The sequence below is a fragment of the Hemiscyllium ocellatum genome, chromosome 25 (genome assembly GCF_020745735.1).
Source record: "Hemiscyllium ocellatum isolate sHemOce1 chromosome 25, sHemOce1.pat.X.cur, whole genome shotgun sequence".
Taxonomy (NCBI): Eukaryota; Metazoa; Chordata; class Chondrichthyes; order Orectolobiformes; family Hemiscylliidae; genus Hemiscyllium; species Hemiscyllium ocellatum.
Window position 1 is genome coordinate 1,036,216 of NC_083425.1, and position 26,247 is coordinate 1,062,462.

General features: G+C 47.5%; 2 protein-coding genes across 2 annotated transcripts in view; one reads left to right on the top strand and one right to left on the bottom strand.

The window, feature by feature from the left end:
* Positions 1–5,310: 5,310 nt before the first annotated feature.
* On the bottom strand, positions 5,311–16,889 carry coil (coilin p80). The gene is made up of 7 exons (XM_060844649.1): positions 16,620–16,889; positions 9,666–10,806; positions 8,528–8,614; positions 7,910–7,957; positions 7,374–7,443; positions 6,679–6,770; positions 5,311–5,630 (listed from the first exon to the last, which is right to left on the bottom strand). The coding sequence occupies exons 1-7, from the start codon at positions 16,856–16,858 to the stop codon at positions 5,547–5,549; spliced, it is 1,761 nt and encodes a 586-aa protein (XP_060700632.1). The 5' UTR covers positions 16,859–16,889; the 3' UTR covers positions 5,311–5,546.
* Positions 16,890–19,093: 2,204 nt separating this feature from the next.
* Positions 19,094–26,247, top strand: part of scpep1 (serine carboxypeptidase 1) — a 28,576-nt gene continuing 21,422 nt past the window's right edge. The window contains exons 1-4 of the mRNA XM_060844416.1: positions 19,094–19,200; positions 20,133–20,272; positions 20,592–20,681; positions 22,732–22,887. Of these exons, the coding sequence (XP_060700399.1) occupies positions 19,119–19,200; positions 20,133–20,272; positions 20,592–20,681; positions 22,732–22,887 (468 nt within the window). The 5' untranslated portion in view covers positions 19,094–19,118. The remainder of the gene's footprint in view (positions 19,201–20,132; positions 20,273–20,591; positions 20,682–22,731; positions 22,888–26,247) is intronic.

Below are 26,247 nucleotides of genomic sequence, written 5' to 3' on the forward strand. Positions count from 1 at the left end.
GAGAGGGTGCAAAGGAGGATCACCAGGGTGTTGCCTGGTATGGAGGATGCTAGCTATGAGGAGAGGTTGAGTAGATTAGGGTTACTTTCATAGGAAAGAAGGAGGTTGAGGTGGGGGGTGTGTGGAATCGTGATTGAGACCTACAAAATCTATGATTTGGAGATGCCGGTGTTGGACTGGGGTATACAAAGTTAAAAATCACATAACACTAGGTTATAGCCCAACAGGTTTAATTGGAAGCACTAGCTTTCGGAGCGTTGCTCCTTCATCAGGTGGTAGTGGAGGGCTCAATCGTAACACAGAATTTATAGCAAAAATTTGCAGTGTGATGTAACTGAAATTATACATTGAAAAATACCATGGTTGTCTGTTGAGTCTTTCATCTGTTAGAATACAGTGATAGTTTCACTTCTTTCATGTGTAGATCACAAAACCTTTTCTTAAAAGTTGCATTCTCAGGTTAGCTGTTAACAATGGTGATAGCTAGACAATATGTTGAAGGTGTTGGCCCCCTGTGTTCTCTGTCTATGCCATGATGTTTAGATTGATTCTAATCTAAAAAGTGAGATCCTTCAACATATTGTCTAGCTAACATCAATTGTTACAGCTCACCTGAGAATGCAACTTTAAAAAAAAGGTTTTGTGATTTACACATGAAAGAAGTGAAACTATCACTGTATTCTAACAGATGAAAGATTTAACAATCAATTTTTCAATGTATAATTCAGTTACATCACACTGTAAACTTTTGATATAAATTCTGTGCCTTACGATCGAGCCCTCCACTACCACCTGATGAAGGAGCGATGCTCCGAAAACTAGTGTGCTTCCAATTAAACCTGTTGGACTATAACCTGGCGTTGTGCGATTTTTAACTTTGTACAAAATCGTGAGTGATGTAGACAGGGTGGATAGCACAAAACTTTTCACCAGAACGGGGGACTCAATTACTAGGGGCCACGAGTTTAAGGTGAGAGGGGAAGAATTTAGGGGAGGTATGTGGAAAGTTTTTTACACAGAGGGTGTTGGGAACATGATGCCAGCAGAGGTGGTAGGGGCAGGAATGATAGTGCCATTTAAGATATATCCAGAACCAAATGGGGAAGGAGCAAAGGGATACAGATCCTTAGGGAATAGGTGACAGGTTTAGATGGAGGATCTGGATCGGCACAGGCTTGGAGGGCCGAAGGGCCTGTTCTTGTGCTGTAATTTTGTTTGTTCTTTGAGAAACTTCAGCGATGAGGAAAGGTTGAAGTTGGGACTGTTCTTGGAGAAAAAGCTGAGGGGTCTGAGCTGAGAGTTGGATAAATAGTGTGCAGCTGATCCCACTCATAAAAGGAACAAGATATTTAAAGTGACGTGTAAGTGAAGCAAGAGTGATGTGGGACCAAGCTGTCTTACCCAGCGAGCAGTTAGGGCCTGAATGTGCTGCCCGGAACCTGGGTGGAGGTGGGTTTAATTAAAGCATTGGAAAGGATACTGGCTATTTGTATAAAAATGATGTGCAGGAAAATGGTAGGAAATTGACACCAGGAAATAATACTTGTTTGAAGAGCTAGTTTCTGTATTGGAAGTGAGCTGATCTGGGCACAGTGCTGGTGAGTTTCTACTTGGGTTTCTGGTCTCACAGGACTTCCCAGAACCAGATGTGTTGTTTTTAAACAAACAATGTACTTTAAGTACATTTAAGTCATCATTGGACAAGTATATGGACATACATGGAATAGTGTAGGTTAGATGGGCTTCAGATTGGTATGACTGGTTGGTGCAACATCGAGGGCCGAAGGGCCTGTACTGTGCTGTAATGTTCTGTGTTCTAAATTCTATGAGAGTTCCATGGTCACCATACCAGAGGCTAGTTTTCAATTCCTGACTTATTAATTGCAGTTTTACTGGGCGCTGTGATTTTGAAACCACGTCCCTCAGAGAATCAGTCTGGGCCTCTGGTTTACTCATTCAGTGACATTCCCACCACATCACCACCTCCCCAGAACTTTACAGCCATGAGGTTCAAAACCTCAGCTCCACCGATATGTCAGCACGCTCAGGGAATCTCATCACTTTCTCAATCTGCAGAAAACGTGCTCCTGAATGAGGGGCTTGGAGACTGTAATTGTATGGAGCCCGACATCCCCACCTTTCACACCACTGCAACCTTCCTTGCAGATTCCACTCTGCCCCGCTGTTAAAGCCAGAGTGTGTTGTAGCTAGTCGCTGAATCACTGACCAGTCAATCCTCTGCTCTCTCCACTTGTTTGATTGCCACCAGCTCCTCACTCAGTCCTCCTGAGGCACTCTTCAATAAAAGCTTCCATTAGATATGAGACCAGAGCCTCGAATGGAAACTCACTTTGACTCTCAATTGTAACTAGAGCACTTTACATAGAGACAGGAAAGGGTAATGGAAACCCTGGTCCTCCCAGTTGTTTCCCAGGGAACAGGCTGACTGAGGGCAGTGTGTTCTAATGTAAAACGGAGCAGGATTAGTGTCATGGTGATCATGAGCAAGAGCTGGCTCAACAGCCCTCCAGAACCCATGGTCTCAGACAAAGCCAAATCCTGTAACATACTCCTTACCAAATCACACAATACAGTCAACCTCACTCCATGCACTGTTGTTAGATAGTTAACACATTGGACTCAGTGCGAGGGACACCAGTCGGGACTGTCAGTGATAATCATTCACTCACTGTGGCAGTTTCCATAAAGCAGGTAAAAACAAGGACTGCAGATGCTGGAAACCAGATTCTGGATAAGTGGTGCTGGAAAAGCACAGCATCGGTATTCCTGATGAAGAGCTTTTGCCCGAAACGGTGATTTTCCTGCTCCTTGCATGTTGCCTGAACTGCTGTGCTTTTCCAGCACCACACTAATCTAGTTCCCATAAAGCAGGCAATCATTATCCATCCCTAACCAGCCTCAGTCACTGTGAACTGTTGCACTCCATGAGGTAAAATTGCTTCTACAATACTGTTCGAAATTTTGAGTTGTCAAATACGTTTTTAAAAAATTCACCGCTGGGACAGGAGCACTGCTGGCTGGCCAGTATTTATTGCTGTTCCTCGTTACCCTGGAGGTCCCTGTAAGGTAGGACCACAATGCTGTTAGGGAGGACCTAGCTGGGCCATCAGCTTCGTTTCTTTGTTGAGATTTCATAGCAATCGATACAACTGTGGGGCTTGCTGCATCATTTCAAGGACTGGTATGGGTCTGGAGTCACATGCAGGCCAGAGCAGGTGAGAATGACAGATTTCTCACATTGGTGAGCTAAGTGGGCTTTTACAATGATCAGTAACAGTTATCCTTAATTCTAGATATTTTTCACTGAATCCAAATTCCACCATCTGCCATGGCAAGATTCAAACCTGGGTCTCCAGCACATTAGCTGACTTTCTGGATTAATAGTCTAGGGATAATAACATTAGGCCTAATTAACAGCTGATTTAGTCTCTTATCTGTGGGAGACTGGACAGTGACAATGGTCAGGGGAACACAGTTAATCATAGAATCCCTTTAGCCCAGCTAGTTCACACAGACCCATTCCCCCATTGCTTTACATTTACCCCTGACTAATGCACCTAGACACACCCCTGAACACTTTCGGCGGTCACAAAGTTGGTCCCATTTTTTTCTAAAAGCTACTCCTTTTCTCAAGGATACTGTGTCCTTGGTTTTTCTTGGAGAGGTCATTAAACTCTCCCAGTTCTGATCAGGCTGGTTGGATACAGAGACTAAAGGGCATTGAGAGGCCTTTTTGTTTAATCTGTAAATAGATGAAACTTCAAATCAAAGTGACCATGTATTAGAAGAGACCTGTATAATGCAAGGGGAGCGGTCAGCTCTCTAGCTGGGCAGTTCAGTCCAGAGACAGAGAGGTGTTCAGCTGTGTGGAAACAGGTTGCAAAACTCCCTCTTTCTGCCCGTCTAACTTCAACCTGTAAGCATTTGTTCCATTTTGCTTACTGTGTTTTAGGAAGGTTTGTTTATTGGGACTGTTATGTATATTCAGAACAGCATAATTAAGTCTAGTTTGGATAGATGGAGTTCTGTCAGGATTCTCTATTCTGTTCTTGGTGTTTCATTGTTAAGTGTGTGAATGAACTTTTGCCTGTTTTAAAACCTGGTAATCAACCTCACTAACTTCCTCACTGTATACTCGCTGTAATAAATTGCAAAGTTATAGTCTGGGCTGCCAGCTTAAGAATGCTTTGAGTGGCCTGGCCTAGTCCATAACAGATTGGAGGCTCTTTGCAGGATTTTAAACAGCGAGTGGTAAGTTCTAGTGTCTTTATTTTGGGTGTTGGTTTGGTTGGTAGGCAAAGCTTGGGGTGGGAATGACTCTTTCAGTTGCCAAAGGTTTTCTGGATGTGGATGCGGTGACTTTGGAAGTTTTACAAAAGGTAAACAAGAGCAAGCTGCAGGAATGAACAGACCAGCTGGGGTTGGAGCTGGCTGCTTCTGTGAGGGAAGGAGAGATCATTACAGCAGACCAGCTGGGGTTAGAGCTGCCCGCTTCTGTGAGGGCATTACAGCAGACCAGCTGGGGTTGGAGCTGCCCGCTTCTGTGAGGGCATTACAGCAGACCAGCTGGGGTTGGAGCTGGCTGCTTCTGTGAGGGAAGGAGAGATCATTACAGCAGACCAGCTGGGGTTGGAGCTGGCTGCTTCTGTCAGGGAAGGAGAGATCATTACAGCAGACCAGCTGGGGTTGGAGCTGGCTGCTTCTGTGAGGGAAGGAGAGATCATTACAGCAGACCAGCTGGGGTTGGAGCTGGCTGCTTCTGTCAGGGAAGGAGAGATCATTACAGCAGACCAGCTGGGGTTGGAGCTGGCTGCTTCTGTCAGGGCATTACAGCAGACCAGCTGGGGTTGGAGCTGGCTGCTTCTGTGAGGGAAGGAGAGATCATTACTGCAGTTGCTCAGCATTTAGACTTGCTGGAGAAACCATCAGAATCTATAGAGATGGCAAGAGGTCAATTGCAAGTGAAGCAGCTTGAGTTAGAGATGAGAGGTAAGGAAAGGGCAGCAGGAATCAAACAGTGAGTTACAATTAAAAGCAGAGAGGAAAAAACCAGAGCAAAAGAGAAAGGAAAAGAGAGAGCTTTTGAACTTCAAAAACTGACACTTAAAAAGGAAAGTCAGCTTAAAAGGCTGGAGATAAAGGCTGAGGATAGGCTCCGTGAGGGAGAGTGAGCAGCAGCAAGCCCCTGGTAATCAGAATCCTCGTGAGAAACTGGTTATGTTCAAGCATTGCCTAAATTTGATGAGGCAATCCTTCACCACTTCATACTGTTCAAAGGAAACAGAAATCTTAGAAAAAAAACATTTATTAAACAATTCACAAAAGACCATTTCCAGCAGAACTGCAATCTCAGAAAATATACAACCACAGCCATTCCCAAAAGCCCAGCTCCACATTCTGCAGTCAGGACACTACAGTGTGGTGAACAGGACAGGCAGGGATGGAGCTACATTAGCAGCACAATCCCTGCACAACAAGCAGTGAGGGCAGAGATGGGGCTGAGGTGAGCTGATGGTGGTGGTCACTTAGGCCAACTCCACAGCTACTGGCTCAGCGCTAGGTGCCACAATCAGGCGAGGTTCGACCAGAGCGCTCCAACTTTCAGTTACCTGTTGGAACAGAGGAAGAAACAGCTTAGTCAATACAACAGAATTATCTACTGTGCAAACTGCAGAAACAATCCATTCAACACATGTAGACTGGGATGTGACTGGCGGCTGCATCCACCATCCACTAGAGTTGCCCTGAGGAATTGGAAGTCATGTGCAGATCAGACACTAATGAGGAGCCAGCCCTGAGCTCACATTTGGTTACACTGCTCAATCTGACAGCATGGCAGGATAAGCTTACAGCTGGTAATCACTGCCTTACAAGGTGCAGTCTGGGACCTGAGAGCTCATTGTACACAGCATAACATGTGGCATGGGGCTCAGTGGTTAGCACTGCTGCCTCATAGCACCAGGGACCTGGGTTCAATTCCAGCCGCGGAGGACTGTCAGTGTGGAGTTTACACATTCTCCAGTATCTGCATGGGTTTCCTCCAGGTGCTCCGGTTTCCTCCCACAATCCAACGATGTGCAGGTGGATTGGACATGCTAAATTGTCCCTAGTGTTCAGGGGTGTGTAGGTTAAGTGCGTTAGGGACAAATGTAGAGTAATAGGGTAGGGGAATGGGTCTGGGTGGGGCACTCTGACAAGGAACAGTGTGGACTTGTTGGGCTGAAGGACCTATTTCCACACTGTAGGGATTCTATGATAATGTGTCTCTCTCACACACACAAGACAGACAAAAACTTCCCCACACGTCCCCTCCCACCCCCAACCTGCAGCAACATGTGCCACACCCCTATGCCCTATCCCTAGAAACCTTGCCTCCACTCAGGTGGGTGCAAACAATCTAACACCACCATTTTAATGAAGAGTTTTCACATGCTCTGTGCAACATGTAATCCTCAATGAATTTGACCAAAGCTCTGATTATTCATTGTGGGATCTTGCTATGCACAAATTGGCAGCTGAGTTTCTTATGGTTTCAATGGTGGATAAGCAGCTCAGGGTTGGCTGTGATGGGATAGAGTAAGGATGTTATCTCTTTTTGTTGTGATGACCTCACACAGTATGGCGGTCAGCTAGCGTCCCGTTTCCCTCTGCACGTACCTGGGGCTGTCTTGCCACTGCGTACTCCACCACATCCTCACCATTCTTTGTTGGATAAATAAGGTCAAACTTCCCAGGCTCTTTAGAACGTTCTGGAACAAAGTGGTACAGTATATGGTAATCCTCAGACACAGGCCAAAGAATCCAAATTGTTGCAGCAAATGTACTGATGAGAATGTGGAATAGTCACCGAGCATAATTCAATCAACACATGACTGAAATGAAGATCAGTATTGTGCAATATGGAAGATGGCTGAACAATAAGCATACAATCCCCCCGCCCCTGCCCGCCCCACTTTCCCCGGTTACATATTCCAAAGTTCATGAGCATAGTAGAAGCTAAACCAGCTCATCAACCACTCACTGGAGAGTGAGCTTTTAACGTCGACAGCTGGAGCTCTCTGTTCCCAATCTGCACCGATGGAGCTCCCGGGAGAGGCAGTGACAGAGAGGAGACCCCTCAGCTCTCCCTAAGGGACTTTACCCCTCACCCTGGCTGGATTCTGGAGATGGAATGGGATCTCAGCCCTTGCTAGCCTCTTGCTCAGAATCTCAGGATAAACTCAGAGCCACCCAGGAGCCCAGTAGATAGTTGTTTAATTATTAAAATGCTTTGGCAGTTCTGAGCTATTGGGATTTTTGTTTCATAAACACTGTCCCTTTTGTTTCAGTCGTGTTCCTGCATCGAACCTCACCTGTGGACACGGAATCCAAACACAGCTCCACTTCTTGGGTACTGGCATTGTAACTCACAATTCTTCCTTCCTTTAAGGAATGATTTCACAAGTCATTCAAACTGCTTCCCAGCTCACCCTCTCCTGGTCTCTGCAACCTGTAACTTTCCCATCATTCACTGAACCCTCCCTCACCACAGTCTTGGCTGGTACCAGCCCCCATGCTGCCTCCCCATGGCAACTCCCCACCTCACCTCATGCTGCCTCCACACCCCCCACACACCCCCCCACCCCCCATTAACCCTCAATCCCCGTACCCCCCCTGACCAGGAGCCCATCCCTCTCCCATCCTCCTTGTCCACATACCCATCCTTTCTATCACTACCCCTCCCCCATTTCACTGCCCAGTGCAACCCCACTTTACCCTCCCACCCGACACTTCTTCAATGCTGCCCCATGCCACCACCACCCTCTGCTCCAGTAGCTCCCACCCTCCCCCAAACCCTGCATCCAATCCGCCATGTTTGTGCTAAATGAACACTCACTCCCTTTAATACCTTGTAGTCTGACAGCTCTGGTGTGTAATTCTCTGATAGTTCCAACATCTGAGGAGGAAAGCAGATACAATCACGTGAGGGTGTGGAAATTCACAATAACAGACTGATCTCAGAAAGGGTCTCCTCCAGCCAGTGCATCCCCATAACTCGGCCCACTACCATCGGACAAATACTTCTAACTGCCCACTGACCCCAGTTACACATCCTGCTTCAGTGGGAGCTTTCCTTGGGAGCTAATCCTACTCGGCTTCAAGGGCTTGCCCAGATTCCAACGAAAGGCTGGATACTCATTTTCACCTTTACTCCTTTCAGATTCAAAACCTTTCACCTACTTTTCTTCTCAACTTTCATCATCTTGAAATTTTCACACATTAACTCAAAGCCAGCGCTTCCCTAAAGAAAACAGAGATTCTAGCCAACTGATTGAAATTTGTAATGTCTGGAAATAGTTTCCATATCTGTCTCTGTACACTCTCAAGGACAACAACCCCATTCTTACAACAGCAAATATCAGCAAGTTATTGTTAGAGCTAGACAATGCAGTCTTTATTCCGATAAAGGTCAGGGATATGTTTAAACAAATGTTGAAGGTGCCCAGAATGACTACACAGAGGTTACCTTAAAAGCAATTCTTTCTCCCACTTCAGGTGGTGCAGCTAGGAGTGGAAGTTTGCTGTAGTCTCTCTTGGGAGCCCCAGGAGAACTCTGTTCAAAGGCAGAAACACAACGATAAACAGAGGTATTCGCAGCCCTGGACCCACAACTCCTTTCTGGCTGCAACTTTCCTAGGTCATACTGTAACCAGGAGAAAGTGAGGTCTGCAGATGCTGGAGATCAGAGCTGAAAATGTGTTGCTGGTTAAAGCACAGCAGGTTAGGCAGCATCCAAGGAGCAGGAGAATCGACGTTTCGGGCATAAGCCTGAAGAAAGGTTTCCTGATGAAGGGCTTATGCCCGAAACATCGATTCTCCTGCTCCTTGGATGCTGCCTGACCTGCTGCGCTTTTCCAGAAACACATTTTCATACTGTAACCACACAGCTACCTCCCTATCTCTCTCTCTCTCACCCACACCAGGTTACTGGAAAAACAAGAGGGGCCCTGTTCATGGAGTGCGCTTTGGGCTGGTTCCTACACAAAACTTGTGAAACCAACCAGATTATTTTGGATCTTGTCTTGCAGAAATCCGAGAGCGTTAACAAGTCATCTCACAGCAATGAAATCCCTTGGAAAGCGCAATCACAAAATGGTTGAATTTATCATTAACTTAGAGAGGGGTATACCCAAGTACAAAACTAGAGTCTTCAACTACAGGTTAATTACACATTTGCAGAAGAGAGTTGGGTTAGATATTAATTAATAAGTTAGACTGCAGATAAGCAAGAATAAAGTGAACAGGGTCCTACGTTTTGCAAATTGAGACATTCAGTATAAAGGACAGGCAGTATTGTTAAACTTGTATAAAACACTGGCTCAGCCTCAGCTGAAGGATCGTGCTCAGGTTGGGCAGCACATTTCAGGAGACCGACAGGGTGTTAGAGCACTTACAGGGTTCTTGAGACTGGTCTGAGGGGAAGGGCTTCAGCTTCCTCTGAGGTGGAACTCAGAGTTGGTCTTGTCTGATGATCTACACAATGGTGTAAATAGTCTCCTAGCATGCTGTAATCAGTCTTTCAAAGAATCCACTAGCTTTGTTCTATCAAATTTCTGATTAGAGTTAAACAAAATTACTGCATACTTGCCCTCCGATCTACTCACCTCGACAACAGGTTGCTTATTAGTTAACGTTTGATTTGATTCTCCAGGTTTGGGTTCCTGGCTATTTTCATAGTCATAGTAAAAGCAGCCAGTTCCTCTGCCCCTGCCCCGGAACGCACCTCGCTGCTGACGTCCCCCTCTCCATGGGAATCCATTAAATCCTCGACCTCGCCCCCTTCCATTGCCCTGCCCGAAGTCAGAATGCTGTGCTGGCTTCGGGTGCAGGGTAGCAGGTGTTGGGCGATATCCCTCGGTGTTTGTTTGGCCTGGCGCCGCAGCATCTTCACTTCCAGCTCTGCTCTTGGTTTGTTCGGATTCAGAATCCTGAGAGTCCGAAGAAGCTGTAGGTGATGTCCTGGCAGCACGAGACTTACCATTTTCAGAATGGCCAGATAGCCTTTCCACCGGAGGCAGAGCTCTGTGATTCAGAGCGAGTGCTTTCTTAACTCTAGGTATTTGAAAGTCACTGCTCTGAGAGTCCGAGCTGCTCTCTGTACTTACTCCTGCCATTTTAGGGGTAAGGTCAGTCTGGGCAGGTCTCTTCCCATGTCGAGAGTTGGGAAGTTTCTTTGTCGAATTGCCCTTCCCCTCACTCTTGGTGATGGTGTGACCTGTTGCCAGTTCAGGGTCACTCTCACTGGTGCTGCTGGATGAACACTCACTGCCCACTGCCTGCATTGCCACTTCCCTTCGGGGCGGAAAATCATTTGAAACATTTATTCCTTCTCCTTGTTTAGAGAGTGGTGTCGGAGCAGAAGGTTCTGAGGGAGTTTTCCCCAAACATCCAGAACTGGCTCTTTTTCTGGAACAATCCCGTCTGGTTTGATCTTTGCTGGATTTATCTTTCTTCTTTTTGCAATGTTTCTTTTGAATATTACACTTTCCATCATCTTCTATTGTTTTCTTTCGTTTTTTCACACTCTCCACGTTTCCAATCACCGTAGTTTCTTCCACAGAATGATGCCTCTGCTCTTTCAGTCCAGCCTCCTTCCTTTTTTTCTTTTTTTGACCGGGTTCACCCTGTGGCTGTTGCTCCTCCACAGATTGCTGCCGGTGTCTTTTCTTTGGTTTCACTGCCAGCCAGTCTACAGAGCTGCTGGTCACAAACCCATTCTCTGTTATCAGCTCCTCCTGTTGCACTCTGTAAAAGGTGAAAAGACACCAATTAAGTCACTTTAGGATTAGTGCCTCTCGAATGAGCCAGCATTACTGTCAAACAGTCTGTAAAACATGTACCACATGTGGCTGGTCTTCACAAACCATCTTTAATGAAGGCGTGACAACAGATACATCAGCATTAACACGGATTACCAAAGCACCTTCACTATAGCACACTTCAGGGTGTCACAGAAGCAGCAGTTCCTTATTCTTTCAGAGAATGTGGACATCTCTGGCTTAGCCAGCATTTGGTCTCCCTCTCTCTCTCTTCACCAATGCATTATGTGTCTGGCTCAGCCATTTCAAAAGGGCACTGGAGTGTTAACCACATTTGTGGGGCTCTGGAGTCTGACAACACTGAATGTAGGCCATAACAGCAAAAGGTTACAGATTTCCTTCCCTAAAAGGCATCAGTAAACCAGATGAGGTTGTAGGACAATAGGTGAAACTTTCATGGTCACTATCCAGGACATCAGCTTTCAATTCTGGATGAATCAGATTGATCTTCCATTAGTGGATGTGGTAAGAATTGAGGCCATGCCCCAGACCATTATCCTGCACTAACAGGGCATCGCCATTACCAATCTGTAACCTTCTGCCTCACAGATAAACATGACAACTTAAAAAGTGCCACTTCACAAACAGTCAATGCAGGTCAGCAAGCTCTGGGACAATGGGTGAACAGAATTTGGTGCATGTTGGTTAGGTATATTAGGTTAGTTTGGGATCACCATGAGCTTATAGAGGGCAGGATAGAAACATGAGTAGGTCCTTCAGTCCCCTCCCACGTTCAACCTGATCATAGCTGTTCCTCCAACTTTGGGTATTACTCTCTCTCTCTCCATATCACTTCACATCTTTAAAAATGAAATAGGTTTGTGGAGACTAAACACATTCAGCGATCTGGCCCCCAGAGCCTTCTGTGATTCACCACCCTCAGTGAAGTAGTTTTGCCGCATCTGTCTTAAATGTGGGATAATTTATTCTGAGATTATGTCCTCTAGTGGACTGGGAAAGCCCCAGGTACAGATCCCAAGAAAAGGAATTTGTGGAATGTCTACAAGATGTTTCTTTGGAACAACTGAAGGTAGAGCCAACTGAGGTACAGGCAATTCAGAATTTGGTGATGTGTAATCAGGTAGACTTGATTAAGGAGCTGAAAGTGATGGAACCCCGAGGGGTCAGTGACCGTAATATGATAGAACTCACCCTGCAGTTTGAGGGGGAAGTAGCTGGAATCAGATGCCATGGTGTTACAATTGAGTAAAGGTCACTACAAAGACAGGAAGGAGGAGCTGGCTAAACCTGATTGGGAAGGGGAACTGAGCAGGGAAAATGGTGTAACAGCCACGATGGGCTGAATGGCCTAATTCTGCTCCCATGTCTTATAGAAATATAGGATCCCTTCAGTGTGGAAGCAGGCCATTTGGCCCATTAAGTCCACATCAACCCTCCAGCGAGATTTCCACCTACACCCAACCCCCTACTCTATTGCTGCATTCTCCATGGCTAATTCACCTAGCCTGCACACCCCTGGACACTATAGGCAATTTAGCATGGCTAATCCAACTAACCCATATACCTTTGGACTGTGGGAGGAAACCAGAGCACCCAGAGGAAACCCACACAGACACAGGGAGAATGCACAAATTCCACAGACAGTCGGTCAGTCACTTGAATGTGGAATTGAACCCAGGCCCCTGACACTGAGCCACCATGCTAACCATAGTTTATATTCTTGCAAAGGAAACAATCTCTACACACCTACCCGTATAAGATTTTTAGAGGGCTTGACATTTCAAGAAAATTGCTTCTGCTTCTTCTAAACTCCAACAATTACCTGCTCAACTGTCTGTGGGATATATTCCAGGAGTGAAGAGGGAAACAGAGAGAGATACACTCTGACCAAGAGACAGAGAGTGACAGAAGGATTTCCAGATCAGATCAGTCTTAGATTTGAAATTGAAGACATTATTGTTCAGAATAGTTTAGAAGGCTATTGTAAAGGGGATATAAGGGGATTCAAATTCAGCAATGTAGTGATGGTCAGCAAGTGAATAAAACATTGTCCAATGCAGTCCAAAGTGAAGAGTATGATGTTTGTCAGACTTTACTTTAACCGGGGAAATGTTGCAGGACTTGGAGGTGCAGAGGGACCTGGCTGCCCTGAGATATCAATCACATTGAGTTAAGTCTGCAAGGGTAGCAATTGATTAGGAAGGCAAAGGGATTGTTTATTTTTTTCATTCATTGACAGTATGGGAGTATCCCTGGCTGGGCCAGCATTTATCCCCCATTCATATCAGGCCTTGAGAAGGTGATAGGCAGGTGTCTTATTGAACCACTGTACTCCATAATACTAATTTTTCTGGAGAAACAGAATGCGGCAGAAATTAAACTGCAGTTTTCTCAGTTCCTGCTCCCAATTTAACATTCAATCATTTAATTTATATGGAGTTAAAGACTGGAGTCTCATTGATGTTCTCAGCAAGTTTAACTATAGCATAACACAAGAAGTGAGATACAGACTGTAATCTGACTGCAGGGATCAGGGGGATTTTTAGATAGAGCATAACACTTATTGGGAAGTGAGTTACAGTCTGAAATCTAATGATTGCATTTGGGGTGGTTTTTGTACAGTGACCAGTCTCAGAAAGTGAGTTACAGACTGGAATCTAATCGAGGGGAACGGAGTGGTTTACACACATTAACAAACACCGGGGAATGGGTTACATGTGAAAATCTACTCAAGGGACAAATGGGCCAATTGGCCAGGGAGTGTCAGATGGAATTTAATTGAGATAAATGTGAGGTGTTGCATTTTGGAAAGGCAAACCAGGAGAGGACTTATACAGTTAATAGTATGGCCCTGGGGAGCGTTGCTGAACAAAGCGACCTAGTGGTGCAGGTTCATAGTTCCCTGAAAGTGGAGTCACAAGTAGACAAGCATATGGTACACTTGCCTTCATTGGTCAGTGCACTGAGTATAGAAGTTGGGATGTCAAGCGGCAGTTGTACGTGACATTGGTTCAACCACTTTTGGAACACTGCATGCAATTCTAGTTTCCCTGCTATAGGAAAGATACTGTTAAAGATGAAAACTTCCAGAAAAGTTTCAGTAAGAACTTGCTGGGATTGGGAGGGTTTGAGCCACAGGGAGAGGCTGAATAGACTGGGGCTTTTTTCCCCAGAAGCATAAAGACATGTAGAGGTTTGTAAAATCATGAGGAGGAGGAATACTTGAAGTCATTTTTCCCAGGGTTGGGGAGTCCAAAAATAGAGGGAATGGGGGGTGGGGGGGGTGTGTTACAGAGTGGGAGGGAACGGGGGGGGGTACAGAGTGGGAGGGAATAGGTATAAACTGAGAGGGGGAAAGATCTAAAAGGGACCAGAAGGGCAACTTTTGCTCGCAGAGGGTGGTGTGTGTATGGAAGGAACTGCCAGTGGAAGTGGAGGGGCCTGGTACAATTACAACATTTAAAAGGTATCTGGATGGGTACATGAATAGGAGGGTTTAAGAGGGATATGGGCAAATGGGTCTAGACCAGTTTAGGATATCTGGTCAGCATTAACTATTTGGATCGAATATTCTGTTTTCATGCAGTATGACTATGCCTCTCCTCAAGACAGGTATTCCACACCCAGGATCAGCCACTGTAACCTTATCTGCCTCCAATGCCAGGATATCTTTCCTTAGATAAGGAACCGTGACTCCTCACAATAATCCAGCTTTGGTCTAGATTGTTTTAGCTAGATTTTTTTTGACACCATTCCCTTTGAAATATAGGGCTTCATTCTTTTTGTCTTCTGTTACCTGCTGAACCTGGATGATTCATGCAAAAGTGCTCCGAAATCCTTCTGTTCTATAGCTTTCTGCACTCTTTGTCCATTATCTAATATCCAGCTTCTATATTTTTCCAAAGAGTATAACCTCAGTTTCCCATATTATATTGCATCTGACAAGTTTTCGCTCACTCACTTAACCTATCGACATCCCTCTGCAGACTCGATCATCCTCACCACTTGCCTTTCCATTTACATTTGTCACCTTTTGTGGCATCAACAAGCTTGGAAATATATTTAATTCTCTCATCCAAATTACTGACATATCAGCAATGTGGGAAAAAACTGTTGCAATGGTCACATGTCGATGTAACAATCGCATGAATGAGGAAATTAGCAGAAAATGAGCAGAGAACGGAGGCTCATTGCTTGGTGGCATTATTTACTTCTGTTAAAAGCTGCACTGTGTCCCACTGAACATCACTCAGATGCTGGCTCAAGCTACTGGCTCAGTAAAGCTTCATATTTAATATTTACAGGTCATTCCGCTATAATGCTCATTTTATCAACACAATTTCGCTGTAATGGGATTGATGAATTGGGGATGCTGTTTCAAAACTGAACTTTTACAATGTGTGTTAGCTGCAACGCGATTACAGCAGCAACATTTTAAGCACTGTTCATAAAGCTCAATTTTTCTATAACATGAGGTTGCACAAGAACGCAGCCATCGTGTTACAGAAGTGCCACCAGCAGTTTACAACCTGACCAAACCGGGTGTTCCTCCAACTCCAGCCTTTAAGGCATCCCCATTCCATCTTTGCTGGTGACTGCTCAATGTGCCTTCAGCTGCCAGAAATCAGTGCCAAGTCAGCAAGGTCAGTCATGGTTCAGTTAAGCCTATGGCTGTGTGGAAGCAGGAACGACACCATAGACCTGAGCAGAAAACACAGAGTACTTTGCATTGGCAGTAGGACAATTTTATGACAGGCAAACATCAGTATCGAAGAAAGTGTTCGGCATATCATATGGCTATAACCTCTCTGAGGTGGAAATGAACCAAGGCATTTCAAACATTGTCCACTTTCAATAACAAGGCAGCTCCAAGTCAGCAGATTTAGAGAGAACAACTTGGTCTATTGCTCCGCAAACACCAGGTGAAGAATACAGATTAAGCAAGGAATGGGCTGCCAGAGGGAGGGGTGAAAGTGAGTACAATGTCATCACTTCAGAAACATTTGGACAGGTACCTGAATGAGATGGGTATGGAGGGATATGGACCAAACACAGGCAAGTGGGACTGGCTTAAATTGTGAAGACTGGCCAGCATGGGCACTTTGGGCCAAAGGGCCCGTTTCCATGCTGTACACCTCTATGACTCTGAGAAAGTGTTCCATCTAGCAGGAGAATTAGAAAAGTGGACTCAGATCTAAGACACCTTACAAAACAATCAGAGAAAAGTTAAGGATTTGGGTCATTCAACACGGTACATTTCTCCAATCTGGATAGGCGGAGTAGGCCATTCAGACCGTCAAGATGATCAATGTCCGAATCCCCACCCCTTTCCCCTTCTCCCCCACCCCCACCCACCTCTCCCTCTCCCCCACCCCCACCCACCCACCTCTCCCTCTCCCCCACCCACCTCTCCCTCTCCCCCACCCCCACCCACCTCTCCCCCACCCACCTCTCCCTCTCCCCCACCCCCACCCACCTCTCCCCCACCCCCACCCACCTACCTCTCCCTCTCCCCCACCCACCTACCTCTCCCTCTCCCCCACCCCCACCCACCCCTCCCTCTCCCCCACCCCCACCCACCCCTCCCTCTCCCCCACCCCTCCCGATCTCCCCAGGATCGCACTCTCGACCCTCTTCATTCCCCAAAGTCACCATCCCGACCTCCTCTCCCCCCGGGACACCCCCCCCCCCCCTCTCTCCCCCCTCCCCCCACCACCACCTCTCTCTTCCCCCCAGGATCCCCCCACCTCCTCCCCCTCGCCAGGACCCCCCCGGGACCTGATGCAGTCGTTGTCCCGAACCAGGTGGATGCTCTCATTGGGCGGCAGGAGGCAGCTGTCCACAAATAGATGGAGGCGGGTGTTGGTGCCGCTGATCCCGAACCGCTGACGGATTATACTCTCCAGGTCGGCCACCACGCGGCAGCGGTCGGGTTGCAGGAGGAGCCAGCACATCCTCGAGGCGGGCAGCAGCGGCGGCGGGTACTCGAACACCAGGCGGAGGCGAACCGCCGACATCTTAGGCCCGCGCTGCGCGCGCAGCCTGGAGACCCGCGCCGACCGGGACACGCCCACCCGCTCTCCTATTGGCTGCCGCCTGTCGGTATTTCTACACTGGATTGGACAAGGAGCCGTCCATCAGAGGGAGGACCCGGATGGGGAGATGTCACCATGTCGACGGTTTGGATTGGACCCGTCACTGACCCTCCGACAGTGCAGCACTCCCTCAGCGCTGACCCTCCGACAGTGCGGCCCTCCCTCAGCGCTGACCCTCCGACAGTGCGGCGCTCCCTCAGCGCTGACCCTCCGACAGTGCGGCGCTCCCTCAGCGCTGACCCTCCGACAGTGCGGCGCTCCCTCAGCGCTGACCCTCCGACAGTGCGGCGCTCCCTCAGCGCTGACCCTCCGACAGTGCGGCGCTCCCTCAGCGCTGACCCTCCGACAGTGCGGCGCTCCCTCAGCACTGACCCTCCGACAGTGCGGCGCTCCCTCAGCACTGACCCTCCGACAGTGCGGCGCTCCCTCAGCACTGACCCTCCGACAGTGCGGCGCTCCCTCAGCACTGACATGGAGAAGCAAAGATTAATTAAGGATGTTGACAGGGCTTTGTCAGGAGAGGTCATGTCTGACAGGTCTGAGTGAGTTTGTCAAGGAGATGTCTCGGTGTGTGGGTGGCAGTGTGCAGTGGATGCCATTTACCTGGACTTCAATGAAGCTTTTAACAAAGTCTCACATGGAAGGCTGGTCAAGGCAGTAAGAGCCCATTGGTTCCAGGGCAGTTTGGCAAATTATATCAAAAATTTAAAAATCACACAACACCACATTATAATCCAACAGGTTTATTTGGAAGCACAGGCTTTCGGAGCACTGCTCCTTCTTCGGGTGGTTCTTCCAATTAAACCTGTTGGACTATACCTGGTGTTGTGTGATTTTTAACTTTGTCCACCCCAGTCCAACACTCACTTCTCCACACCAGGGCTAATATCAAAACTTGATAGAGAGAAGATGATGATAGTCAAAGGTTCTGCATGTAGGTTTACTCACTGAGTTGAAAAGTTCATTTTCGGACATTTTATCACCATACTATGTGACATCTTCAGTGAGCCTCCGGACGAGGCTTCATCTGGAGGGTCACTGAAGATGTTTCCTTGTATGGTGACGAAATGTCTAAATATGAACCTTCCAGCTCAGTGAGCAAACCTCTATCCAGAACTTCAACCTGAGCTACTAATCTCAGAACTTGCTCATAGTCAAAGGTTGTGACTATACGCCTGTTTCCAGTGCTGCTTTTCATGTATATTAGATTAGACTTAGACTTACAGTGTGGAAACAGGCCCTTCGGCCCAACAAGTCCACACCGACCCGCCGAAGCGCAACCCACCCATACCCCTACATTTACCCCTTACCTAACACGACGGGCAATTTAGCATGGCCAATTCACCTGACCCGCACATCTTTGGACTGTGGGAGGAAACCGGAGCACCCGGAGGAAACCCACGCAGACACGGGGAGAACGTGCAAACTCCACACAGTCAGTCGCCTGAGTCGGGAATTGAACCCGGGTCTACAGGCGCTGTGAGGCAGCAGTGCTAACCACTGTGCCACCGTCCCGCCCATTAATCATGTATAGGTGGTTCTGGTACAGCATGTGTTTTGTCAGCACGAGTTCACTGTAATGCGATTGACAAATTGGATGTACATTTGTACAGTGTCCCATTAATGGGCAGTATGGTGGTTCAGTGGTTAGCACTGCTGCCTCACAGTGCCAGGGACCTGGGCTTGATTCCAGCCTCGGGTGACTGTCTGTGTGGAGTTTGCACTTTCTCCCCGTGTCTGCGTGGGTTTCCTCCAGAATCGAAAGACGTGCAGGTGAGGTGAGTTGGCCATGCCAAATTGCCTGTGGTGTTCAGGGATGTTTAAGTTGGGTGCATCAGTTAGGGGTAAATGTACAGTAGGAGGATAGCGGAATGGGTCTGGGTGGGGGTGTGGAATTTTTGGGCCAAATGGCTTTTTTGCACATTGTCGGGATTGCTTTATCTGTGATTAATAATCTGAGAGACCGTCACATGGCCCTAAAAGTGAGAATGTGGGGAAACCCAGTCCAAATTCCCCAGGTGTCTCCATCCCACATCCCCAGGGGGCGGGACTACTGCCGGAGGGCGGGGACATGCGCACAGCCGGGGGCGGGGCTACGGACTGACTTCGTGACCATGGCCAGAGGGCGGGGTTAGGGGCGGGGCCATAGGTAGGGTGTGTCTAGTGCCTGGGCACAGGTCACATGATCAGCACCATGGGGAGGCTTGGAGCGGCGCTGCTGCAGCTGCTGGTGTTGTTGTTGTTGTGTGGATCCGCGGCGGCAGGTCAGTGTGACTGGGATCCCCCCTCCCGGGGCTGCTCCCCCAACCTCCCCCCGGGGGTCTGCCCCCACCCACATGCTACAGCACCGTCTCTGAACGGTCCGCTCGGACAACAAACTTTCACATTCATTCCCGAGCCCGACACACACACACGCACACACGCACACGCACACAGACACACACAGAGAGAGCGACACACACACAGAGAGAGCGACACACACCGACATAGACACACACACAGAGAGAGCGACACACACCGACATAGACACACACACAGAGAGAGCGACACACACCGACATAGACACACACACACAGACCGACACACACAGACATAGACACACACAGACAGACATAGACACAGAGAGAGAGCGACACAGACAGACATAGACACAGAGAGAGAGCGACACAGACAGACATAGACACACACAGACAGAGAGAGACTCACAGACAGACTCTCACAGACACACAAACATGCAGAGACAGACAGAAACACAGAGAGAGAGACTCAGACACACACAGACAGAGAGAGACTCACACAGACAGACACAGACTCTCTCAGACACACACACACAGACTCCGGCACTCGGACACACACACACACACAGGCACACTCTCACTTCCTCATTCCCCCAAACCACCGTCTCAATCTGTTTCAATGTGTGAATCAGAGGACCCCACCTCCCAGGCTAAATCCCACTGTGAGCTCTCTGCCCATCTATGGCTTTACACCCCCCCCCCCCCAATCCCCTGCCCTCATCCCTCCCACCAAAACCTTCCCCCTCTTGTCCTGTTCCCCCAGTGCCCTCTTGCCCCAGCCTCCCATTACCCCAACCTATTCCTCTCTCCTCCTCCCCCCTTCCCTGCCCGCAACCCTCAGGAGTATCCCACAGTCTGAGTGGCCATTCCATTAGTTCTTAATCTGTTTCCCTACACAGTTGGTGCTGCCTCAGAGTCTGGGAAGGAGGCCTGGGGATATGTCTCTGTTCGGCAGGATGCAAATATGTTCTGGTGGCTTTACTACGCAGACAGTCCAACTCAAAACTTCACCGCCCTGCCTCTTGTTATGTGGCTCCAGGTAAAACTGCATCCCAACTCACTGGGTGAGGATGGGAGTGGGTGCAGGGGAAGGAGAGAGTGGGGAGGGGGAGGGGGAGTGGGGAGTGCTGGCTGGGGAATGGGGAATTAGCCAGGTGGAATGTGAGTGGGAGCTTGGGGAGGTGGGTGCTATCATTTTGGGGAAGGATGGAGGTGGTGTTTGGGAGGGAAGGGTAATTTCTGGAGAGAAAGTGTTTAGGAGGGGCGAGAGGGTGTTTGAGGAGGGGGGTGGCGGGGAGGCAGTTGAACAGATTGTGACATTAATTTGAGCCCTTTGTTATATCCCTGTCCCCGTAAAGGGTGGCCCAGGAGCCTCCAGCTGTGGATTTGGAAACTTTAAAGAGATTGGTCCCCTCGACACTGATTTGAATCCCAGGAACAACTCATGGGTAAGGTTCGCTTTGAAAATATACAAATTAATTGGTTCACTGTGTTTACCTCATTCATGGTCCCTTCACTGTTTGTTCCTGATGCCAGTAAACGCATGGATTAGACAATGCACCACCATTCAATATGATCATGGCTGATCATCCTCAATCAGTATCCTGTTCCTGCCTTATCTCCATAACCCTTGATCCCACAATCCTTGAGAGCTCCATCCAACTCTTTCTTAAATGAATCCAGAGACTGGGTCTCCACTGCCCTCTGGGGCAGAGCGTTCCACACAGCCACCACTCTCTGGGTGAAGAAGTTTCTCCTCATCTCTATCCTAAATGGTCTACCCCGTATTTTTAAGCTGTGTCCTCTGGTTTGGCACTCACCCATCAGCGGAAACATGTTTCCTGCCTCCAGAGTGTCCAATCCTTTCATAATCTTATACGTCTCAATCAGATCCCCTCTCAGTCTTCTTAACCCAAGGGTATACAAGCCAGTCGCTCCAGTCTTTCAGCATAAGGTAGTCCTGCCATTCCAGGGATTGACCTCGTGAACCTACGCTGCACTTCCTCAATAGCCTGAATGTCTTTCCTCAAATTTGGAGACCAGAACTGCACACAATATTCCAGGTGCGGTCTCACCTGTACTGCTGCAGAAGAACCTCTTTGCTTCTATACTCAATCCCTCTTGTTATGAAGGCCAGCATGCTATTAGCCTTCTTCACTACCTGCTGTACCTGCATGATTGCCTTCATTGACTGGTGTACAAGAACACCCAGATCTCTCTGTACTGCCCCTTTACCTAAATTGATTCCATTTAGGCAGTAATCTTCCTTCCTGTTCTTGCCAAAGTGGATAAACATACATTTATCCACATTAAACTGCATCTGCCATGCATCTGCCCACTCACCTAACCTGTCCAGGTCACCCTGTATTCTCCTAACATCCTCCTGACATTTCACCCTGCCACCAGCTTAGTATCATCAGCAAATTTGCTAATGTTATGACTAATACCATAGTCTATATCATTAATATATATTGTAAAAAGCTGCGGTCCCAGCACTGATCCCTGCGGTACCCCACTGGTCACCGCCTGCCATTCCGAAATGGAGCCGTTTATCACTACTCTTTGTTTCCTGTCAGCCAACCAACTTTCAATCCAAGTTAGTACTTTGCCCCCAATACCATGCGCCCTCATTTTGCTCACTCACCTCCTTAGGACCGTACTGAGGAAGGATAACTGGATCTGAAATGTTAACTCTGACCTCTGTGTACAAGTGGTGCCATATCTGCTGAGCTTTTTCAAGAGTTTGTTTTTATTTCTGATTTAGGAATAGGGTCGGCCATTCTCCACATTCATCCTCTTCTGCCTTTGAGCAAGTTGATGGCTGATCTGTAATTGGCCTCAATTTCACTTTCTTGCATTCCCTGATAACCAAAGATTCATGACTATCAAGGGGGGCGGGCGGAGCGTCTCAGCCTGGTCTCTCAGTGGCTTGTGACTGGAAGCTGTACAGTGCTTTTTCTGCTCTGAGCTTCTGCTGCAAGGAATGCTCCTGTCCAGAATCCATGATTACGCCCACACCCGTGACCGACCAACCAAGTTTAAGACCTGGTATTTGATTTCCCATCTTGAGGTTAGAGTGCACGCTGCTTATACTGAGTCAAAGCAGCCAGTGTGCCACCTCCCCTGGCCATGCCTGGCCCCTCAGTATCCTCTTGGATCCCATTGGAGTTTAGATGGGGACCTGAGGGGATCTAACAGGGTGAATGCTGAAAGAATGGTTCTTTGGGGTGGGGGAAATCTATTCTCTTGTGAGATGGCAAGGCCCATGTTTATTGCCCTTGGACCAAGTGGCTTGCTGAATCATTTCAGAAGCAATTAAGAGTTACCTGTGCTGTGGGTCTGGAGTCACATATAAGTCAGACTCTGTAAGGATGGCAAATTTCCTTCCTTGAAGGATGTTAGTGAACCAGATGGGTTTGTTTTACAATGCAATGCTTATAGAATTGCCATTAGGCTAGCTTTTAAGATTCTGTCCTCTTGTCCCTTCTCTTGTGACAGGTGACAGCTGCCAGTTTGCTGTTTGTAGATAACCCTGTCGGCACTGGGTACAGTTACACCACTGATGCTAAAGCATTTGCCAAAGACCTCTCCATGGTTGTAACAGACATGATGGTTCTGCTGAAGGAATTCTTCAACATGAAGCCAGAATTCCAGGTAATGTCACTATGGGCCCTGTTGTGGATTACATGGTCTTTGACTAGAAATCTCATCCCAAAGAGCAGGGACAGAACGTCTAAAGTGGTTCCAAGACACTCGACCAGTTCCTCATGTCATGTGGATAGTTGTCCTTCCTGGTTTGATCTGTTTTCATTTCCTCAGCTTCTCTCTCTCAGGATCTCTGCCCTCAAACCCAGTCTGTTTCTTTGCCTGTAACTCTGCAACTTGGTTCTCTCCAATTACTTCATCAATATCCTTTTGAAAGCTGTCGTGCTACCTGCTGCCACCACCGTTTCAGCTCAGACATTACAGATCTCCTCATCAGCTTCCTGGTGAATTCCCCTTGCCTCTCTATTCTTTAGCTAATTATTTTAAAGCTATGTGCTCAGTCTACCATTTACTCTTTAAGAGGAAATACATCTCTCATATTATCAAAGCCCCACAGAAGTTAGAATGACTCTCTCTGTAATATTCTCGACTTGAAAGAGCACAAGACCAATTTTACCACTTGATGTAACTGAGTAGTAAGCACCAGCTGGAACTGGGCTATATGTCTAGGAATAACATCCCATTCAGAGACTCCATGCTTTTAGGAGAGACTGGGGAGGGCTAGGTTGAGGAGATGAGAGGGAGGGGTTGTCAGGGTAAAAGTGGTGTCAAAGCATACCTGATTCTAACATCCCTGTCCGTGGAGACTGGACAAAGAGCGAGCAGCTGGACTCTGCCAAGATAAGTAGAATATGCAGTAAAACATCAAACATCTGGTACCAGGCTGATGGATAATAAATGCTAGCCTTGCCAGTGAGCCTTGCGTCCTGGGACTGAATTAAAGATTTTTTAAAAAATTAATTCACCGAATGTGGGTATTACTGGCTAGGTAAAAACAATTACTGCAGATGCTGGAAACCAGATTCTGGATCAGTGGTGCTGGAAGAGCACAGCAGTTCAGGCAGCATCCAATGAGCAGCGAAATCGACGTTTCAGAAGGGCTTTTGCCCGAAACATTGATTTCGCTGCTTGTTGGATGATGCCTGAACTGCTGTGCTCTTCCAGCACCATTACTGGCTAGGCCAGCCCAGAGGGCACATGAGTCAACCACATAGTGGTTGATATGGGGTCTGGAGTCACATGGAGGCCAGACCAGGTAAGGATGGTAGTTTTCTCCCCTAAAAGCCAGATGAGTTTTTCCTGATATTTGAAAATAATCTAAATCATTAGACCTTTAATTCCAGAATTTTTTGAATTTATAATTCCATCATCTGCCACTGTGACCAGACAGACTAAAACCAGGACTGGGTGCCCTCAAAGCTGAAGAATCCTGGATACCATCCTGATAAACCCCCTCTGCACCAGAACGTGCTGCAACTCTAGCCGAACTGTTCTTGCTATAACACTGGCATCCCCCTGACAATGGGATATTGTCTTGTACACAAAAAGCAGGAAAAATCCAAACCAGGCAATTGCTACTCTCAGTCTATTCTCAATCGTCAGTGTCTCAAACACTCCAGCAAGTGGTCTTTGGGCAGGATTGACCTACTCACTGATCTACAGCTTAGGTCCTGCAACAGCCACTTGGGGCAGAGCTGGACACAATACTCTGAATTGAGGCCTTACCGCAGACTTGGAAGTGTTTGGTGTGAATTTCATGGTTTTGTATTTTATAAATGTAAATATTCAACACTCTTTCATCATCATCTTATCAATATGACATATATCATCATCATTTGTGGGCTACAAGCATTGTTGGCTGGTCAGCATTTATTGCCCATCCCTACTTGCCCCTTGAGAAGGTGGTGATGAGCTGCCTTCCTGAACTGCTGCAGTCCATGTGCTGTACAAGGCCCACAATGCTAGGGAGTTCCAAGACTTTGACCCAGTGACAGTGAAGCAACGGTAATATATTTCCAAGTCAGGATGGTGAGTGGAATGGAGGGGAACTTGAAGATGGTGACATTCCCATGTATCTGCTGCCCTTGTCCTTCTAGATGGAATTGTTTGTGGGCTTGGATGATGCTGTCTAATGATCTTTGAATTTCTACATTGCTTCTTGTAGATAGTATACAGTGCTGCTACTGAGCAGCCATGGTGGAGGGAGTTGGTGTTTGAGAGTGTGTTGCCAATCAAGTGGGTTGCTTTGTCCTTGGTAGTGTCAAGCTGCTTGAGTGTTGTTGGAGCTGCCCCCATCCAGGCAAGTGGGGAGTATTCCATCACAATTGTGACTTGAGCTTTTGGGGAGTCGGGGGTGAGTTACTAGCCACAGGATTCCCAGTCTCTGACTTATTCTTGTATTTATAAGGTACATCCTGTTGAGCATCTGGTTAATGGGTAACCCCCCCCCATTGAATATCATGGAGTGATGGTTAGATTCTCTTATTGGAGATGGTCATAGCCTGGCATTTGTGTGGTGTGAATGTCAGCCCAAGCCTGGATATTGTCCAGATGCTGTTGCATTTGAACATGGATTGCTTCAGTATCTGAGGAGTTGTGAATGGGGCTGAACATTGTGCAATCATCAGTGAACATTCCCACTTCTGACCTTATGATGGAGGGAAGGTTATTGATGAAGCAGCTGAAGATGGTTTGGTCTAGGACACTACCCTGAGGGACTGCTGCAGAGATGTCCTGGAGCTGAGATTACTGACCACCAACAGCCACAACCAGCTTCCTGTGTGCCAGGAATGACTCCAACTGGCAGAGAGTTTGCCCTGATACTTGTTGATTCTAATTTTGCAAGGGTTCCTCGATGCCACACTTGGTCAAATGTGGTCTTGATGTCACAGGCAGTCACTCTCACCTAACTGTTTCATTCCTATCTTTTGAAGATTTGTTCATCTGCATCCTTGGACCATTTTTGCTCTATCACTCCTGTCAAAATAGCACCACTTTACGTGGATATGACTGGAGCTGTACAAGAAGCTCCATGAGCCCTGGGGAGATCCCCCTCTAGCCCCTGCCCAGAATACATGGCTGCGACTCCACAGTTGGTGAAAATCGTTGTCTGACTATTACACTGGAGTGTCCAGTCCTAGAGATGGAAGGCAGGGTTAGAGGTGAGCCTCCGGTTTGGTTTAGGGTCAGGTATGTAGGTTCATTCTGTCTGAGATATGAACAGGTTAGATCTACAGCAAAAACTCGACAGGAGTGTACTTCACTGCGTCTGCTCATGAGCATGTTGCCCATCCCGGTATGAATTGTAGGTAGACTAACTCACACAGGGCAATGTGGGCCTACCTATAGCACTTGGACTGCAGTGGTTCAAGGGGCAACTAGGGACAGGTAATAAATGTTGACCAGCCAGTGATGTCCACGACCCATGATAGAATAAAAATTTTGATTTTTCCCGTGTTAGAAGTCTGA

Bases quoted from the DNA above. Each gene is read 5' to 3' on its own strand.
- coil (XM_060844649.1), bottom strand. From the start codon at position 16,858: ATGTCGGCGGTTCGCCTCCGCCTGGTGTTCGAGTACCCGCCGCCGCTG. The intron at 10,807-16,619 runs GTCCCGGGGGGG...CACCTTTTACAG, and splicing joins CGGGACAACGACTGCATCAG to AGTGCAACAGGAGGAGCTGA. The intron at 8,615-9,665 runs GTGAGTAGATCG...GCCTTTGAACAG, and splicing joins ATAAGCAACCTGTTGTCGAG to AGTTCTCCTGGGGCTCCCAA.